We start from the raw sequence: 21,288 nt of genomic DNA, 5'->3' as shown, positions 1-21,288 counted from the left end.
CACTTTCAGTACAGGATTCTCAACTCCAAAAGCACTAATCCCTTCAAAGTGGAACTGAATCTCTATGGATCAAACCTTCCTTAAATTTTAATGTGGTTTGGTCTCAAATATAAGGCATTACAAAGCAGTCAGTGGGAGAGCAGCTATCTTGGTTTACACAAAGCAGGCACTATTGGTACTGAAAAGAACATGAGGGAAAGGTGTAAAAATTGAATTTATCAACGAAAACCAGAAGAGCTGGCACATGCCTTATTAAAATGACATAAAGTCACTTTGTGGAGAGCATTCCACAAATGGGGAGCCACATGCACCTGTGTGCTGGGAGCAGGTGGGCGGACAGACTTCTAGGGCAGCCTATGGGGAACTCTCCAGGTGTGGCTACTGTGCTCATGCTGGGAAGCATTATCCCATGTTTGAAAATCTCATGGAGTATTTATCTTCAAATGGAAAAGAAACACATTGGCCTCTTAAGGGACAAGCATCTATCTACATTCATTCATGGATTTAGGAAATCTCATTAACCTGTACAGATCAGTGTGACACTAGCAGCAAGAAGACAGGAAATTACCGTAACTGTGACTTTGTGTCCATGAAAACAAAAATAGGCTCAAACATATGCCAACTAGCAAAAATCTATATTTGTATGTATTTTTTGCTTGAACAGTTAGATGCTGGGTGAATGGAACAGTCCTTTAACTTTCTTTCCATTCTGCTCAAGTTGGGATATGTCAGATAAGTATGCTCACCAGCAGTCCAATCGTATGCATGTCTACTCAGCAGTTAAGTCTCATCACTTGCAATAGAGAGCTTACTCCCAGGTGTGTTATAGCAGGATTAGGCAACATAATGCCCACCCAAAGATGTTAGACTCCAGCCCCCATCAGTCTTAGCCAGGGGTGATGGGAGTTATAGTCTTAACAACATTAGAGGGCACCATGTTGTCAACTCGTGCTATAGGATTTCAATCTTAAGGGGGGATATTTCTTAACCTCCCTACTTCTGAGTATAAAGATTCAGGCAGAGTCAAGCTCTAAAATGAAGTGAGGCTGAACAATTGAATTGGGGTAGACCTGTCCCAGGAGAAATAGCATTTTAATTTAATGATAAAATAATAACATAACATAATATAACAACTGCACTGTCAGGTTTCACTTCTCTCTCAACTATTTTCATTAGCACAGCTAATGGTCTGCTCTGGTAAGGATCTGCAAATCCCTATAATTCTTGAGCAATTCTTGAATGGCATTCCTTACAGAAAGGTTGTTTGAAATATACCTGACCTTGGTTCCAGACCATTACTCTCAGTGAAGGAAAGCTTGTAAACGAGATAACATTTGCATGTTAATTTGGAGAGGATTTATATGTTTGGTTTTTAATGCCAGAGTTATGATGCTCTTGTTTGCTCAGAACTACAAACTGGGACCTAACATAAATTTCCTTGTACTGAATGAAGAATAGTTTTGAGAGACTCTCAGTAGCTGGATCTGATAAGTACTTACACTTTGCCTAAGTTTATTTATATTGGTTTCACACACCTCGACTGTCAGATACTGTCTGTGGCAGCACCTGCAGGGGCCGTCTCAAGCAGCCAGTTCAAAGGTTGCTAAGCTTTGGCCAACACTCTGGTGGCTGCCTATCAATGGGCATGATCAAATTAAGTGTAGACTTATTGCCCTCTCCCAGCTCATCAAATGACTCATCTGATGAAGGAAAGAGGGAGGGAGGGAGGGAGGGAGGGAGGGAGGGAGGGAGGGAGGGAGAGAGAGAGAGAGCGCGCGCGCAATCTACACTCTCCATTCACCCCAGCAGTTTTTCTTATTGCCACTGCTGTCAAAGTTTGGTGGGGTCTAGGGGAGTGGTAGGGGGAAAATGCTTGAGGTATGGACCTTACAAAGTTAACAAGTCAGCTTTTGGAATTATTTTTATTGATTTACATTGTATTTCAAGAACCAGCATGCCTGAAGTCCAAAGACAGCTTTGAAATGGACAGGGGAAACAAAGGTACATGGATCCTCACCACCACTAGTTCATGAAGACACATAGAAGCTTCTAAGAACCACAAGCAGGAACAGCTTAATGTCTCTTTGCCATGCCATCTTTCATCCAAGAAGAGTTCCCAGGCAACACATTAAACTGCCGTGCGTGCAATAAAACCAAACTCAATGGTATTTCCTCTTTATATCGAAATAAATGATTCTGCTGGGTTTTTTTCTAAATGCCAGCAACCAAAGGGAAAATCACCACTTAAAACACAAGGGTACAGTAAGAAACTATAGTTTAAGAAACTTTAACCTGGCAGCAGCAATGAGTTTCTTCACTGATCCTAGGAAAGGGGAATTTCATTCTTATATTTTATGACTTAAATGCGTAAGAAGAGCTTCACTGGATCAGGCCAAAGGGCCAACTAGTCTAATGCCCTGTTCTCACAGAGGCCAACTGGATTTCTATATGGGAAGCCTGAAAGTAGGACCTGAAACCAGTAGCATCCTTGCTACTTGTGATTCTCTGCAATGGGCGTTTGGAGACATACTGCATCTATATATATATATAAATTTTGATATTCATAAATTTATTTATTAAATATATATATTGCATCTTCCTCCAAAGGAGTCCCAGGTGGCAAACATAGCAATACTAAGCAAACACAATTAGAAACTTAAAACAGTTAAAATGAACCTTCTAAAAACAGCTAAAAAACCCTAAAAACTCTCAAACCAGTAATTTCAGGGCTGCCAGAGACAGAACTTTCAACCATCAAATGCCTGGATAAACAGAAATGTTTTTAAGTTTCTCCTAAATGTTAATAATGAGGGAGGCAGATGCACCTCACCAGGGAGGACGTTCCACAAATAGGGGACCACCACCGAGAAGGTCCTGTCATGAGTCTCCATTAAATGGGCAACCCCCAGAGGTGTCTCTACCAACAATGGCTTCCCTGATAATCACAGGGAAGGCACTCTTCTAGGTACTTGGATCCCAAGCTATCTTAGGCCTTGCATGCCTAATACAAGACCTAAGTTCAAGTAATAACTTGACCTGGGCCCAGTACCTCTCTGGCAGCCAGGACAGTAACTCATGGTCCCACTGAACTGCATCCAACTGTTCAAGCAAACTAGAAGCCACCTTCTACACTAGCAGCAGCCCCACATGCAGCACATTACAGCAATCCAGGCAAGAGGTCACCAAAGCATGGACAACTGAGGCCAAGGAATACCCATGGCTGGTGAACCAGTCTAAGATGGGCATACTGGACATGGACGCCACTTGAGACTACAGTGACAAGGTGGAACCCAAGAGTACACTCAGACTGTCAGCCGGTTCCTTCAGGCGGGAGTGCAAGCCCTCCAAGAACAGGGTTTACACCTAATTCCCAGACCCAGGAACCACCCATGCACAGAATCTCCATCTTATCAGGAGCCAGCCTCAGTTTATAAGCAAACCTATCCCCTCTTGCTTCTTTTTATGTGTTGCATTTCCACTTCTTTGCCTATGCAGAAGTGGCCACCTTAGGAGAACAATGGCAGCCCAATCTAAAGCTCATGGAGTGCCCCCCTCCCCGTTCCGAAGTCAAGTAGCAACAAGGGTACCGTAATTCATCTGAAAGACAAGCAGGCTGAAGTGGTTCAGCTGTGCCACATTTACCACACAGAAGATGTCACCTTCACAACAACTAAAGGAAGGGATATGGCTTGGCTATAAAACTAAGAGGCCCACATTACCCTTGGCAGCATGGTATTGTTGCTGCTGCTTCCTCACTGTTTGGTTGCTGCAAGCGTGTTACATAATCATACAACCTGTTCTAACAATAGAGCCTTTTAAATGTTGCCCTAGCTGTGTGGGAGTTGTTTTTCTGTGAGAAGCTCCTGCATCACTCAGGAGTCACGTTTCAACAACCCAACGAAATGGGAAAGGGTCAATCACAGGGCTTTTCCCTCACTGAACTGTCATTTCAAGGTACAAATTTCATGGGAAAGCCCTGTGCAATCAGCCAACACGCTATGAGCAATTTAAACATTGCTCCTGTGTTGCTGCATAGGAGCTGCTCATGGGTAGGCATCTCCAACATGGCTGGGGTAATGCTGACAAGCCCAGGTGTGACTGGAAGATGCAGACACATATGGCGTTTTCTACACAAATCTGTGTGAGAATTGAGATTTTCATCACATCTCCTCCTCTGATGTGGGTGGCGCTGTGGCCTAAACCACGGAGCCTCTTGGGCTTGCCGATCAGAAGGTCGGTAGTTCAAATCCACATGACGGGGTGAACTCCTGTTGCTCTGTCTCAGCTCCTGCCAACCTAGCAGTTCGAAAGCACGCCAGTGCAAGTAGATAAATAGACACCACTACGGCAGGAAGGTAAACGGCGTTTCCATGTGCCACTCGTCACAGTCCTCCACGTGTCACTAGCGGTTTAGTCATGCTGGTGACAGAACAGCTGTCTGTGGACAAACGCCGGCTCCCTCAACCTGAAAGCGAGATGAGTGCCACAACCCCATAGTCGCCTTTGACTGGACATATCTGTCCAGGGGTCCTTTACCTTTTACCTCCTCTGAGGGCTTCCATATTTGGAGCAGCAGCAAGGAAATGGCCTTTCCTAGGTGGCACGTTCCTCTTGAGAAGATTCATCAAGCACCCTCGTTATTAAGCTTTAGTTGCCACAGTATGAACTTTCTGTTTGCCCAAGCTCTTCAGTATTAGTAGCAGTACTCTTTTTACAGAATGACACAACAGCTTATAAAATTGGGTAGTTTAAATCTGTTGTTTTAGCTGCTTCCTCTGTGTTTTTAGATCTTTAGCCATTTCCATCTCCTACTTTTATGATTTTAATTATTCTGTTTAATATGGAGAGAGTATATTATTATTCATGCGCACTTTGGGACTGTTACTGAATTTTAAAAGAGGACAATAAATATTCAATTTTTTTAAAAAAGCTATCTGGCGCAACATGGGACAACCACTCTGCTCCAGATAATATACACTGGCTCTCAATGGCATAGAACAAAAACATTTTCCTTCTAACTTGCTATTTTTTGTATTGCCAGGAGGTATAATGTTGTTGCATTTACAGTATCGAGACGCTTGTTTGGTATGTTGCTGTTTTGTATGTTGCTGTTTTAGTATTCCCACCCATTATTTTGAAACGATCTTTGTGGTTGTTGACTTTGGGGTGTATTGCTGTTCTCCTTGTTTTAAGCCACTTTGAGCATGATTTCTTTCCCTCTTTTTCACGGAAAGGCAACATATAAATAAATTGGTCATGATGACTTTGATGATGTATGTCAAGATATTTTGTTAATTTCTCAAATATAAATAACTGCACACACTACAAGAAAAACACACTGGGTCTCAAAAATATACACCTGAGGCATCTTTCTCAAAAGATAAAGAGTTTGTACCTTCAGCATTCAAGAATGGCTCAAGGCATTTTGCTGCCTGAGGCACAGCAGCAAATGGTTCTCCCTCCCAAGCACGTAAGGTGCTTAGTAGCCAAGGCAAAGTTATTTTTGTACCTGAGGCAGAAAAATCCCATGAGTGACTTGTCTTCCTCTGGCTATAAAAATGCAATGATAATAAGCTAAATAATGGAGCATTTTGCTGCCCTTTTGTGACAATCAAAATCAGTTGCCTGAGGTGGCTGCCTCACTCTGCCTAATAGTAGGACCAGTCCTGTCCAGTACAAGGGGTCTATATAGAGATGTCTTTTAAATGTTCAATTGTGTTTTTATATAGGAAGCCGCCCAGAGTGCCTGGGACAACCTAGTCACATGGGTGGGGTACAATTATTATTATTATTATTATTATTATTATTATTATTATTATTATTATTATTATTTTCCTAAATTCCTACCATTCCCCTAAAGAAAACTGGTAAAGACAAGGCAGTATAGCCGTCAAGAGAAGATATGAAATTTCTGCCCCTGCAGCTAATAAACTAAGAGGGATTTGGGGGGGGGGGGGACAGGGCACTTGCATTGGAACAACACAAACTCCCCCAATCTGTTTCTAATCAACTGTATTGATGTCATTGAGAGCTTCCATTTTTAAATTTTTATTTCTCAGAACATGATGTACAAGCTCAGGCACATGCTGGAAGCATGTTGGGCCCCATTTGTTATCTCTTTCTATTTTTAGAGGCACTAAGGCACAACTAATAGACACGCCATAGTTTGGGTCCTAGCTTTCACCGATAGGCCATTACTGTTGATTCATTTCCATAGCTACCAATTGAGCAAGACAATGAGCAGACTGATGGCATGAAATAATGCTGACTGTATCCAGGGCCTTTTCTCTGAAAGTCTGCTGTTATTCAGGAGCACTTTCACATTTTAAAATGGAATAAAAATAGAAGGCTGCTCTTCATGCTCAAGCCTTTTCAGGCCACTTAGTGTGAAATGTGGCTGTGGCACTCTGTCCACATGCTGGCATCATCAGCAGGCAAGCCTTGGTCAGCTGCCAAGGCTCTAGTGACATGTGCTCTGCCCCCTCCCTGTGAAATGGGAATTTAAAATAGCAGTAGCGCCTGGGTTCAGCCCTGAGTGGAAGCTGCTGCTTCCTATCACCACTATCGTGCAAGCCCACTGGTGGGCTCACAGACTTGGGGAGGGGGTTGCGATGCGACCCAACAGAGGACACGTTGCTAGGTCCTGTATATCTGAAGGAGCATCTCCACCCCCACCCATGAACCCAGACACTGAGGTCCAGCACCGAGGGCCTTCTGGCGGTTCCCTCACTGTGAGAAGGGAAGTTACGGGGAACCAGGCAGAGGGCGTTCTTGGTAGTGGCGCCCGCCCTGTGGAATGCCCTCCCACCAAACGTCAAATAAATAACTATATGACATTTAGAAGACATCTGAAGGCAGCCCTGTTTAGGGAAGTTTTTAATGACTGATGTTTTAATGTATTTTTAATCTTTCATTGGAAGCTGCCCAGAGTGGCTGGGGAAACTCAGCCAGATGGGTGGGGTAGAAATAATAAATTGTTGTTGTTGTTGTTGTTGTTGTTGTTGCCAAGCACCCTCTCTAAACTTGAACCAGCCCTGACCAATATTGCCCCAACTTCGGCAGTATTTACACAGGTCCACACACATCCTCTAACCTTAAATGTTACTGAGGGTGGGTTTTTGTTTTTGTTTAAAGTAGTGTGACTTGCTATTTCAACAATAATGAGAGGAAGGACAAGTTGTAGCATGATGCTGGACTAAAAATGATACTCATAATATACAAGTTGCTAATGCGACTGCATTTTCATTTATCTGCAATAAATATTTTAATGCGGAGGAGAGCAACTTTCAAAGGGTAGCCAGCGTCACAGAAGACAGAACTGGTATTCAAGATTACCTTAACAGATTGGAGAACTGGGCCCAAACTAGCAAAATGAATTTCAACAGGGACAAATGCAAGGTTCTGCACTTAGGCAGGAAGAATCAGCTGCATAGATATAATATTGGGGGGGGCGGGGGGGCTGGCTTGCCAGCAGTACATGTGAAAAGGATCTAAGGATGTTAGTGGACCACAAGTTTAACATGAGATGCAGAAGCAAAAAAAAAAACAAAAAAAAAAAAAACTAACACTATTCTAGGCTGCATCAGCAGGGGTATAGCATCTAAAGCAAGTAACAGTACCACTCTATTCTGCCTTGGTCAGACCACACTTGGAATACCGTGTCCCGTTCTGGGCGTCACAAATTAAGAAGGATATTGAAAAGCTGGAACAAGTGCAGAGGAGGGAAACCAAGATGATTAAGGGTCTAAAAACCAGCCTTATGACGAATGGTTGAAATAATTAGGAATGTTTAGCCTAGATAAGAGGAAACTTAGAAGTGATATGATGGCCATCTTGAAATAGTTAAAGGGCTGTCACCTGGAAGATGGAGCCAGCTTGCTTTCTCCCGCTCCAGAGGGTAGGACCCAAACCACTGGCTTCATGTTACAAGAAAGGAGATACCAACTCAACATCAGGAAGAACTTTCTGGTGGCAACAGCTGTTTGACATGGAACGGATTCCCTTGGGAGGTGGTGGACTTTCCTTCCTTGGAGCTTTTTAAGCAGAGGTTGGGTGGCCATCTGTCATGGATGCTTTCGTTGAGATTCCTTCACCGCAAGGGCTTGGGCTAGAGGACCCTTGGGGTTTCTTCCAACTCTACAATTCTATGATTCTAAGACAGAAAATCTAATATCTTAATACACCCTAAAATCTTGAAGTTGTTAGATCTGGACACATCAAGCAGGAACAGTAGCATTTTTTAAAAAATATTACACTGAAATCCTTCTGGAGTGTCAATCCAGATTTCTGATCACTCCGTATATTCATGGAACCCATGTGTTGAAGAGCTTCCACTTTATGCAACTTTGTAAAAAACCTCAACAGAATACTTGGGAAGAACTCTGAGGCCAAAGCATTTTGAGCTATATTTCAACAGGGACCGGTCTTATCACAAAACATTCCTAAGCAATGAATATGCTTGGCAAGGGTCCTGGTGCTGTTTCTTCATAGCCACAGACACTGAGGTCATGAAAGAAAGCCATAGCAGATGATATGAGCCAAATGAAGAATGCCTGCTCTACCGCTATCAGTGGGTAATTACAATTGAACAGAATATCTCCCTTGCTACGAGTTCCGGTTCCACTCTTGCTCCCACTCTCTCTGTCCCTGATCTCATTCCTGCTGCCTCCCTTCTCAGTATCAGACCCAACTGCCATTTTGAATGCTAATTTTGCCACCTCCTTTCACCCCGGAAAGGTGTGTCCCATTCCTCTGCTGGCTTTCCGGGGAATTTTTACTCTTTTTAAAGTAAGAAAAGCTAATTTGATGGTGCAGAACACCTGCATTTCCTCAAGGTTGCTGAAATGAACTTATTCCTATTACACCACCACCATGCCATAGAAGAGGTCTACACTGGTTGTGACAACCCACAAAAAGGAACTTGGGGTCATAGTAGATTGTTCCCTGAAAACATCAACAGTGACTTGATTTTTGTGTAACACGAAACTATGGCTTTCTGTGACACATACAAGCATCGAGAAGGGTTTGTGCGGTTGTGTGCAGTTGTGCACATGCACACAAGCAAAAGTCTGGGGTGACCACACCCACTTTTGGCCATACCACCAATGGCACGCAGGGTGGCAAAGGGTGAACACAGCCTTCAGGGCGAAAATGTCAGCCGCCCTGAGACCCCTGGGTATAGGGCGGTATATAGATTCAATACATCATCATAGTAATCCCTAGTATGGCACAGTAGTTCACTGTTACATTCAAATGCAACCATTGTGCGGTAACAGCTGAAAAGGCAAATTCAGTGTTAGGAATTATTTGGAAAGGGACTGAAGAACTCTTACTGTCCGTCATATCCTAATGCCATTATATAAACAGCAGGTCTACATCTGGAATACTGTGAATGGATCTGGCTATCCTATGTCCATAAAAACAAAATGTAGAGCAGGAAAAGATTTCTGAGCAAACAAAGTGATCCATATGGAGATAAGATGAGCGCCACAACCCCATAGTCGCCTTTGACTGGACTTAACCATCCAGAGGCCCTTTACCTATGTTTCTACAATTAAGTTTGTACAACTATGAATGATATGGAGAGCGTGAACAGAAATAATTTGTCTTCCCTTTCATAGAATTGTTGAAGTCAGGGACACTCAATGGAACAGAACAACAGTGGGTTCAGAGCAGTGCTCTGTCCCATGTTCCAGAAGTAACAACTGCAAGGATTTGGAGCTATGCCTTCTTCCTGGTGGCACCTACATCATGGTACACTTTGCCAAGGGAAGCCCAGCTGGGTACTAAATGCCAGAAGACTAGTATATAGCTCTTCCAGAATACATTTTGGGCTGGTTAATGGCTTTCAAAAGTGGTTTCCCTCTGCTGGGATCTTTTTAGCTGTGCTTTATATGCTGGCTGACTTCTATTTTTATTGTGTCTTTGGGATGTTTTTATTGCATTTGGTTCTGCTATGTTGTACAGTGCCTTTGAGTAGCATGTCTTTGGCAGAGAATGCAGTATATGAAATTTTAAACAAACAAATGGGACAAAAGGAGGCACTATTTCAAACAACACATAGCCAGCTTAGAGAATTCATTACCATTAATGGCAGTCACTGGCTTAGATGGCTTAATAGAGGGATTAGAAAAATTCATGGAGGTTACATCACCAATGGACATTGTTATTATAAACTATTATTTTAATTATTATTTACATTTCTATCCCACCTTTCCCCCAAGGAGCTAAAGGTGGTGAACATGGTTCTCTCCACTCTCCATAGTACAGCATGAGACTCTTAATCTCAGGATTGTGGGTTCAAGCCCCACATTGGGCAAAAAATCCCTGCACAGCAGGGGGTTGGACTAGATGACCCCTGTGGTCCCTTCCAACAATTTTATGCTTTGATGACTCCATTTTATGCTCACAACAACCCTGTAAGGTAGGTTAGGCTGAGAAATCAAACTGGCCCCACTGGGCGTCATGACTGAGCAGGGATCTGAACTCTGGTCTCAAAGGTCCTAGCCTGACACTCTAACAACCACACCACACTGGTCATTGATAGCTAGCCAGAACCTCAGTTTTTGAAGAGCAGATGTGGCTAGGGTAGGTTAACATGTCTTACAAGCACCTAGCAAGGCACCGTTGGAAATTAGAAGAGTGCTGGACTAGACAGACCTTCGGTCTGATCATGCATGACTCTCCTACAGTTCTTTCTTTGACACTGCACAAACCTACCTACAAAATCCCTAACAGGAGGGGTAGCCAACACAGTGCTCTTGACATATTGTTGGACTACAACTCATGCTATCCCTGACCATTAGCCATCCTGGTTGGAGCTGTTGAAAACTGTAGCCTGAAAACCTCTATAGAACACCTTTTGCAGGTTCCCGTGGCCTTACGCAGACCTCTTTGCAAAAGTGTTTCTTCATGAACTCTTTTTGAGGAGTACACAGCTTAAAGCACACCTTAAACCCGCAGTTGCTAGATTACAACTCCCATTATCCCTGGCCATTGGCTGTAATGGCTGGGGTTCTTCATCCCTGCCTTAAAGTTAGAGACTCCAAAGAGGGGAGCCTGCCTGGCTTGGTTTTCTAAAAAGGAAACAAAGTAAACCCACTCCCCAAATTGAAGTGAATTCAGCAGTGATGTCGGGGGGAAAGTGCCCTTGTCCTATAGACAATTTGCAAGGTACAAAGCACACGACAGGAAGATGAAGCATAAGGAAAAAGCATGCTACGGGGTTGCAAACGTGTGCATTTCCTAACGTATTGCTATTTCCAGGAAGGACAGGGGCTTCTCACCAGGCTACATGGGTCTTATAAAAGTGCCCCTGAATTCAGTACTCATCAGACCCAAGAACAGCACAAAGCACATTCACAGCTTTCCTAACTATGTTGAACATTGGACTCATTGATTTGGACTTGCATCTTCTGCCTCATTCTTCTGCTTGACAGGAGACTTCATTTTTATATTTCTGGGCCAAGAAGCAATAGCTACAGGTGGACCCAACTTTGGTGACTCTCCTGTTTCCCTTGTCCCTTTGAACAAGGCATGCATGTGTGCACAGCCCTTATTATATCACAGTCTGATTTATATTGCAAGGCTGTTGGCAGCCAGGACCTGCCTATGCCACTAACATAACTGAAAAGTGCCTTGTGCACCAACAACAGTGATAACAATACTGCTAATAGTAGTAATAATAATGATTCATCACAAAGTACTTTTAAGAGTCTCTTCTATTTCAAAATTAGTGCTGCTTTAAGATCCTACGCCAAAAGCCTTCTTGGGGCATGCTGAATTAGTTGTGCAGCTCCTAGGTTCCTGGCAATGCTTTTATTTTAAAAATACACATTAAAGAAGCTGACGTGTGAGCACAATGCGTGAGAGAAATGACCAGTTATTACATTTGACTACCACTCTTTTCGTAGTACTGATGCATAAATCCCATTCAAATCAGTAACACATACCTGATGACCAGATTGCACCTATCGTTTGTATTTACTTTGAGCAGAACTGCCACCCCCGTGCATTTAAAACAGAGGGTTTTTCGCTGTTTTCTCAAACCACATACACTTTCAATTTCAGCTTTTAAAAGTAATCAAGGAATATATGCAGTAGAGGTAGCTACAATGCCTCTCTTCACAAATACACACAGCCCTCCCTTCCCCTGTAAGTAAAGATTACAAAGCAGTAAACTGAAAAGGAGGAAGGGGTGTGTGTCATTTTGCTAAAAATAACAGGAAAAAACGCCAAGTTACCGTCTCCTTTGCTGTTTAATATCAATTGGCTTGTTTATAGCATAGGGTGATCCGTGAATGAAGGCACTTCGAAACCTGGCCATCTTCTCCAGAGTCAGGTGCTCACAGCTGGATGGCAAACTCATTTTATCCAGGTACAAGCTGTAAAGGAAAGCTAAAGGCAAAACGGACACATTCCTGGGAAATCTGGGGAAATGGATTCAACTCCAGTGGGCAGCTCAGGTGTAGCTTTGTGCTCTGGCTGCCTGGAAGGTAAAAGGTCCTGGTCTCTCCGGCTGCTGTGTTCACCCTGATAGACAGGCAGTGGCTTGCATTTATTCAGAGTCGAGTTGCAATCGGGTTGAACCGATAAAATGGAAAGCTTCCCAGGAGCTTAGTTCCACTCCCCCACTTCCAACAGACATTGAGCACAGCTTGCTCAACTGCAAATGCAGCCTCTAAAAACTCGCTCCCTGCAATTACAGTGCAGCAATAGGTGGCCGAGACGGACTATTTATACTCAGATGACGCTCTCCCCTGGTGAAAGAGAAATCACTTATTCAAATTCATCGGTGCTTTTTCTTGCAAATCTCTTCTTCAGATCTCTTTTGAAAATTCAGCTCAGTCTATCTACATGCGAAAGCTATGGCGAACAGTAAAACTGCAGATGATATATTAGGGCTGCTTCACATTTCTGGAGAAGCTCATCTATCTGGTTTCACCATATTAATGTGTGAAAGGGTGACAGATATTTCCCCTGCGACATGCGCGCAACACCAACTGGTCAGGGAGTTGGGGCCAACTGCAGCTCTCTGCAACATGTCTACACCGTGTACATATGCTGAAAACCAATGATACAGTTATCTCACATTGTATGTAAACTCAGAAGTTAATATTTATAGTAAAAACGACAACAACGCATTGCATGGGCACAACTCAGCAGCCAGCAAACTAAAAACAAGATGTCTAGATTAGATTTTAAAATGCTGGAGCCTGTGAATAAGGCTCCACATTGTACGAAGTCTATCCCAGCCAGTGGCTGGAAAAGCTGCTACGGGCACCTGCGTGGAGCCTCTTCTCAATTTTGACAGCTGTAGTGAAGAAGGGTGAATGAGCTGGAGGCTTTTCACTTCATGGGCTCCTGCTGCAAATATAAGGAGCTTTCCTATACACAAGAGCAAGCCCTGAAGGCCTGGATTATTAGAACCTCAGTCCCAGCAGGCTGGTGGGAAGTAATGTGTCCTTGTTGAACTTCAGATGCTCAAGACTTTTCCATTTCACCAGATATTTTAAAGGAAGCTGTTTTTATTATTGATTTTATCTTATCCACTGTACGCATTTTAATATTTATGCATGCCCCTTAGAAATAAATGAATAAAGGCTCAGCAGAACCTCCAGGTTCAGAGGCAACATTTCACTTTATACCAGTTGCTAGAAAGCAGCTTGTGGTGGAGAGCTATTGTTTCCCTGCCCTGCTTGTGGGCATCCCATAAGCATCTGATTGGTCACTGCGGGAAACAGGCTAGGTTGACCTTTAGCTGGTCTGATTCAACAGTCTGCTTATGTTCCAATGGGAGTTGCTTTGGAAAGTTGTTGGGGGCAGGAGGCAACAGCACTGAAATAACAGGACAGGAGAGGTGCCAAACGTTTGTCTCAGTTGTCCAAGAACCGGAATAAAAAATGATCCTCTCCAGCTGCACATACTGCAGGCTGGAAAATTAACATGGATGTGACCAGCCTTTATTTTAGGAAAACTAGTCACATCGCCCCAAAGATAAAAGAAATTAAAAAGCTAATCTGACTTGAAGTTAGTTTCTTCTTCAGCTGCTTCTTCTTCAAGAAAGGTCTTATAAATCAATCCTAAATGTTCACTCAACAGTGGAAAAAATAAAACATGTTTTTACTTGCAGCTTATCTATACTTACTTCCTCATAGCTGTACAGTGGTACCTCGGGTTACATACGCTTCAGGTTACAGACTCCGCTAACCCAGAAACAGTACCTCAGGTTAAGAACTTTGCTTCAGGATGAGAACAGAAATCATGCTCTGTCAGCGCGGCGGCAGCCGGAAGCCTCATTAGCTAAAGTGGTGCTTCAGGTTAAGAACAGTTTCAGGTTAAGTACAGACCTCCGGAACGAATTAAGTACTTAACCTGAGGTACCACTGTGCATGGTTCCCTTGTATTTTTCATATTATTTCCCAAAATATATATATAATGTGTGTGTCTTTCTCCACAATCATTTCAGCACACAATTTCAGGGTCACCTACATAGTAATGCTCAGCATTTGCTCGTGATAATAGACACAGATGCTCAAAGTCACCTCGAGAGAAAGTGGACATACAGATTCACCACTGCTTAGCAATGCCAATGGGTATCTGAGCAGGCTCATGAGCCAATGTTCCGGTTTGGTTAGCAAAGTACTGTTAAGCCTAATAGCAACAGGATACGGGGCTCTTTGTGATGGAAAATCTGTACAGAGAATGTGAACTTGGGTCTTCAGGGTTTTTATTGAATTAAGTCCCCAACCGGGTAACACTGCCTGGCAAAAGGGAACAATGGCTGTGCCTCTGAGGCATCTTCTGAAGAGATGTTCAAGCAATTAAACTATTTTAAATCTGCATCAAGCTGCTTGCTTTTGCTTACTTTAACATGGAGGCTTCCACATGATGTGGTGATGGCCATTAACCTGGGTGACATTAAAAAGGAATTTGGCAAAACCATGGAGGATAAAGCTATCTATGTCTATTAGCCATGATGGCTAAATGTGACCTCCATGACCAGAGACAACATGTCTCTGAATACCAATTGCTGGGGGGCAGCAGTGGGGCAGTGCTGGTGTGCTTCTGTCCTGCTTGTGGGCTTCCCATCTGCATCCAGCTGGCCACTGTGAGAAATAGGATGCTGGACTAGATGGGACTTTGGACTAATCCAGCAGAGCTCTTCTTGCCAGGCCCGGCCCGTAACTACAAGTTCCCATGTAAAGCAAGTAGAGATGGTGCCAAATTACAGTGGTACCTCAGGTTACATACGCTTCAGGTTACATACACTTCAGGTTACAGACTCCGCTAACCCAGAAATAGTGCTTCAAGTTAAGAACTTTGCTTCAGGATGAGAACAGAAAATGTGCTCCGGCGGTGCGGCAGCAGCAGGAGGCCCCATTAGCTAAAGTGGTGCTTCAGGTTGAGAACAGTTTCAGGTTAAGTACGGATCTCCGGAACAAATTAAGTACTTAACCCGAGGTACCACTGTACCTTGAAATTTGAGCATCAAGAAGAGTGGTCTTGTTAAAAATCGATCCCATCCCCTCTGAGATGACCACAACTCAAAATGTGGTAAATACAAAAGGTAAAGGTAAAGAACCCCTGGACAGTTACGCCCAGTTAAAGGCAACTATGGAGTTGCGGCGCTCACCTCGCTTTCAGGCTGAGGGAGCTGGTGTTTTTCTGCATACAGTTTTCCAGGTCATGTGGCCAACATGATTAAACTGCTTCTGGTGCAATGGAACACCGTGACGGAAACCAGAGTGCACGGAAACACCGTTTACCTTCCCGCTGCAGCAGTACCTATTTATCTACTTGCACTGGTGTGCTTTCGAACTGCTAGGTTGGCAGGAGCTGGACAGAGAAACAGGAGCTCATTCCATTGCAAGGAATTCGAACCACCGAGCTTCCGATCGGCAAGCCCAAGAGGCTCAGTGGTTTAGACCACAGCACCACCCGTGTCCCGCGCGTGATTAATACTATCCCTGTTGCTACTCACCCGTTCCTGCTGGTCAACCCTCTCCCCCATCAAAAAAGGCAGGCGATTAGGAGGGCCTCACTTCCACAGAAGAGAAGCATATTGCTTGTGCCAAAATAGGCTTAAATACTGTCATGCAGAGACCTTGGTGACCCGGCTGAGCGAATGATCTGCATGCTCTGAATAGCAAAAAGTGCCAATCTAGTCCTGCAGGAGCAATGAATATGCTTGATTCCTTGCATGAGACATTGCGCCTTATACACTTATCAGCAAACGGGAAGAGGCCCACCCAGGCACCCTTTTCGCTGCCTATTCATGATGACTTAAGCTGCTGATGCTACTGGAGGAGTCACACACAATCCCACTTTCTGCACTATTCTCATCTGCTTCGTTTCCAGTCTGAGAATATCTCATAACGTCTTGCTGCTGTTCTGTAACTTTTTATACCATGAATGTCTGGTTTCTTTTTCTCCCCCTTTCGCTTTGCTACAGAGCCCTGGACAGCAATGATGTGGCAGCTTTGGGAAACATTGGAGAAACATTAATAAAACAAAATAAATCCACCACAAATGCATTATTATTGTGTTAAGGATAAATCCATATTAAAACACCTGTTTGAAGAGGCCAAGGGCAACAGAACAATCATTCTATCACAGGTTTCCTTTAAACTATTCAGCGAATAATACATTTTATGTAAGGAATCAAGGTTTTCATTGAATTATTTGAACTGAGGAGGAATCGTTTTGGTCTTGGGTGTTTTGTGCATGCATTTTGCATTTTTTGGATTGTAAAGAGGACTCCTTTGTGACTATTGATGCACATGGTTTCTTCTTCATTTCTTTAGTGGAGACGTTGCTTTAATGATTATGTTTTTAATTATCTAGCAAGTATTATGGACTTATTCTTAAATTTAAAAAATCCTTTAAAAATGTAACTAAATTAAAGGGGAGGATATGTAAGTATCACACATAAAACAGCCAGACTTGTACAACAGAGCCATTTCAAAGAGAAAAAGTTAAAACGATTTCAACCCATTGCTGCCATTGTATATAATGTTACCCATTAAAATACATGGGCAGCATATTGCTGGAGCTCCATAGCAGAACAATTGTGTTTATTCATTTTCCTAGGTGAATATAATGTGTGAATATCAGCTGTTGCTGCTAAGTTTAGAATAATATCTGGATTGTAGCACAAATGCTTCTCACTGAATAGGCAAAATAAAGACATTTTAGAAATGTTAGGTCGGTACCACCTATTGTTAATGTATATAGTTTTTGTGGCACATGGTGTATCAACTGTTGAAAATTTAATTTGCATTCTCTGTGGAGACTGGCTGTCTCATTTTTAAGTATACACGCTGTCCCTTTCTTTCCTTCATGCAATATCAGCTTCCGTGGTTTTACTTCTTAATTTAGGATACCATGGATATGAATGGAAACAAAATATGTTCAGAATTAACAATTGGTGGCTTGACATCCTTTTCTCCTATTACTAATCCTCCATCCACCATCTAGTTAACAGGAAGGTTAGTTACAGGAAAAAAGGATTTCTACCTATAAATTGTTAATTTTGAATAAAGCCCAGGCAAACAATTCCCCAGAAGACAGATAATTTTGAGTCAAACATCTAAAAGTGCAGTGGTACCCATGTCTACTCAGTTCAGAGAGACGTACTCCCAAGTGTCTATAGGATGGCAACCTAAATTAAGGTTACCAGACATCTCCGTTTCCGGGGACAGTCCCTGGATTTACAAATCAGTCCCCAGACAAAATCCATCTATTTAGTAGGAAGTTGAAAAGTGTCCCCGGATTCATTGAAAAATATCGGGTAACCTTAACATAAATCTATGAAAAGTATTATAGAAATGCTTTGACCAGGTATGTCATTTTTTACTCCACAATTTTTCTCCCCGTAGAAATACAAGACTGAAAACCATAAAATGTTGCAACAAAAATAAACATCGTCATAAAAAGCAGACCATTCAAGGCAACAACAGATAATAACTAATTCCAAAACAACAGTTTCCCCCTCACACTTGAACGAACGACAGAACCAAAGTGCCTCTCAAGGACTGGATGTTGGGATCTGAGTCTTTCGCCCTGTACCAATAAAACTACTAGTACAATTTTGTTACCTAGACTTCTGTCACTATAGAGACATTGCCAGTGCTTCAATCTAACATTACCCAATGTTTTGATCTACCAACATGGCATTGCATTGCCTGCAACCTCATCAGGAGTGAATTCTTCGTTAACAGCTTCAGTTAGTACATCTTCTACTCTGCCTTTCAGCATGTGATGTTTTTGTACCCTGAGAAAATGATGAAGATGACTACATATAAAAGACCTGTTGATGATGCTTGCCTGTCAATAATTTACATTGTCCAGAAATATAGTTGATAAAGAGGGAGATTACTATAACCTAGTACTTGCCTAAATGCTATACAAACATTTGCACGTTATCTGGCCATGCAAATGTTTGGGAAGGTATTGTGAGGAATGAGCAAACTGGACTTTCATAATTCTAAGCGTGGAAAGATTAATCTGATCTATAGACCAGTTACTTTAGGACTCACTTGCCTTTCCTAAGCAGCAGAAATTTATTCCACTGTATTGTACTTCACTTCTCTTTGCACTGCTGTTAGCAGTACAAAGTTGACTTATAAGGAGTTAGTCCGGGGATGAGAAACCAAGGCCCTCCAGATGTTCAAATTCTATCATGCTAGGATGGTGGAAGTTGTAGTTCAAGTTCCTCAGCCCTGATTTAATGTATTGTTGTATATGTTGGTTTTTGTCCTGATGATGCATAGCCAATCCACAGTACAATGCAAATCACACTGCAGTGAAACTTACACAAAGCCATCATATGGATTTCTGTTGTTGTGTAGATACACCTCAAGGATCCATTTTTCAAAAAATCTATCCTGAAGAATCTCACTAAGCTTTGACATTATTAATTTTTTCATTTTAGCATTGCAGAAGATGTCTTCTTTGCCTATTCTACGGGAGACTTAAAATGGTAATTTTGGAAAAACTAATGATTCAAGGTGAGAGTCAGAATAAGTTGCAATGAAGCACTAATGCCTGGGAGTAAATCTCAATGAATGCAGTTGACTTACTTCGTGTGAACAGGATAATGCTTAGTTTCATAAAAGAACCAAGTCATTCACTCCTCCATCACCTAACTCCTAATTCTTCTAAGGATCTGTAAAACAGTTAGGGAACCTTTTCTGCCAAGCAGGCCAGATCTCCCTGCATGTCATGGGCCAACTTTGACAAATGGGCCACATACCTGTGAATTATCTGATGTCATAATTATGTCAGGAGCTTGACAGTTGCGTAGTCCCTCCTACCCATCAATGTTGACCGATGGGGGTGGAGGGGAGACAGTGACCAAGCAGGACTGAGCATTAGCATATCAACTAATGTGCAGGAAGTTCAACCTGGATTTCTGCAGGGTATGGGGATATGAGCAGCCAATCCAGCTGCATCTCCACCTGCCCTATACATCAAGTGTGGGGCAGGTGGGCATGGGTTTTGTTTTGTTTTGTGGTGTTGTTTTTAAAAAGGGAAGTTTTTTGGGGGCCCTACCTCTAATTTTATAGTGCTTCATTTCACTCTTTCAGAAAATTCTACTGACTACATTAACAACATAAAAACAGCACAGATGGATCAGACCAAAGACCTGTGGAGTCCAGCATTCTCTTCTCACAGTGGCCAGCCAGGTGCCTATGAGAAGACTACAGAAGAACAGCGCTCTTCATACATGATTCCCAGAAACTGATATTCAGAGTGGTAGCTTCCCTGGAAGTCAGTCAGATCAGCCAAGAGGACCCTTCTTAATCTTGAACAACCTTCAATGGACACATTTGCTGCATTCTGACATCACAATAAACTCTGGCGTATCATGATGGGGGCAAGCCTAGCTTTCTCCTGGGCTCACAAGCTTCTCCCTCCGCATCTGGTGTGGCCGCAAAGAAGCTATGCTTAATTAACCGTAGAATGTCAAATGGTATGACAAACTGTGGTTAATCTTACTCATTGCTTGTTTGTTGCACACCCTTGCTTATTGGCAATATTGGTCCAACCACAGCCACTGGCTTCTTGGGACAATATTCTCTACTGGCAGCAAACAAATCGAAATAATAATACAAGTTACTGAATTTTCGTGGTGGGTGGAAGAGAATAAAATAAATAAATGCCTTGAAAAAGTTACACAGACACCTGCCCATTCCATGGTAACATGTCTAGATAAAGGCCCAGTTTGAATGTAGTGATTGTAGCCTAATAAACCATGATTTATCAGACTGAGAATGAGTACTGTTCTTATCCATTCCCTTTTCCTCTCCTTCCTTGTAACTTAATTCAACGATTTGCATAGTTCCTTACACAACAGCTGTCCATTATGTCCAAACAGGGAAACTGTGCTTTGACTACAAAACAGGATTGCAAACCATAGCTTGATTCTGGTTTACAAGCTAAAACTGTAATGAGAGCTTAAGCCACCATTTCTTATTTTCATCACAATGGGAAACTGTAGTTTTAGAAACCCTGGAAACAAATAATTAATGTGCAAAAGAGAAAGGAGGAAGGAACTCATGGGGTTATCTATTTCTTCACAATGTTTTAAAAAATCTGTCTTTTTCTTGCAATATATTATTTTATTTTATTTTATTTTATTTTATTTTATTTTATTTTATTTTATTTTATTTTATTTTATTTTATTTTATTTTATTTTATTTTATTTTATTTTATTTTATTTATTTTATTTTATTTTATTTTATTTTATTTATATCCTGCCCTATACCTGGGGATCTCAGGGCAGTTCACAGAATAAAATCAGTATTGTTAGAAAACTTTTGTTTCTTTGAGAAATTTATTTATTCTTTATTCTGAGGGTTTTTTGTTTTTCTAGCAAGCGTTTTTGTAATAGAACTTATTAGATCAGTGTCTTCATTTTGGTTTTCTTTATGATGGGAAGTTGAATTAGAAGTGTCATTAGACGTGGCTTTTTTATTACCTCAACAAGTCAACTTCTGACATTTCTGATTGCAATGTATTTGGTGTATACTGTGACTCCACAACAGCCAAGGTTTCTGCGATTTATTCTTGGCTCTAATTTTTGTCCACTAATTTTATTAGTATCTTTTTGGGTTTTCAGGTATTAAGGTCTGCTTTAAATCTTTATCTTCACTGTTCTTTCCCAATTTTCTTAATTGAAGACACCTCCAAAAATAATTCCAATTCATAATTCTATTTTTATAGGATTGTTCAGGATGTTAAATTATATGTAAATATACACTTAAATCAGTTTGGCAGCCTGCT

The 21,288-nt window shown here is 42.0% G+C and overlaps 1 protein-coding gene and 1 long non-coding RNA gene across 8 annotated transcripts in view; one reads left to right on the top strand and one right to left on the bottom strand.

The window, feature by feature from the left end:
- Nucleotides 1-21,288, bottom strand: part of PDE4D (phosphodiesterase 4D) — a 627,484-nt gene that overhangs the window by 192,517 nt on the left and 413,679 nt on the right. Inside the window, exon 1 of one of the 7 annotated variants that reach the window (XM_081880737.1) lies at nt 12,243-12,622. The exons of the other annotated variants lie outside the window; for them this stretch is intronic. Within the exon in view, the coding sequence (XP_081736863.1) occupies nt 12,243-12,367 (125 nt within the window). The 5' untranslated portion in view covers nt 12,368-12,622. Of the gene's footprint in view, nt 1-12,242; nt 12,623-21,288 lie in introns of those variants that run through there. 7 annotated transcript variants of the gene reach the window in all.
- On the top strand, nt 19,333-19,874 carry LOC309352287. The gene is made up of 2 exons (XR_014161231.1): nt 19,333-19,421; nt 19,590-19,874. It is a non-coding gene; the product is annotated as an uncharacterized lncRNA (long non-coding RNA).

This window comes from Podarcis erhardii (genome assembly GCF_964252035.2).
Source record: "Podarcis erhardii genome assembly, chromosome: 11".
NCBI classification, from domain to species: Eukaryota; Metazoa; Chordata; class Lepidosauria; order Squamata; family Lacertidae; genus Podarcis; species Podarcis erhardii.
The sequence above is the reverse complement of the archived record's forward strand: the minus strand, read 5'-3'. Positions and strand labels throughout refer to the sequence as shown.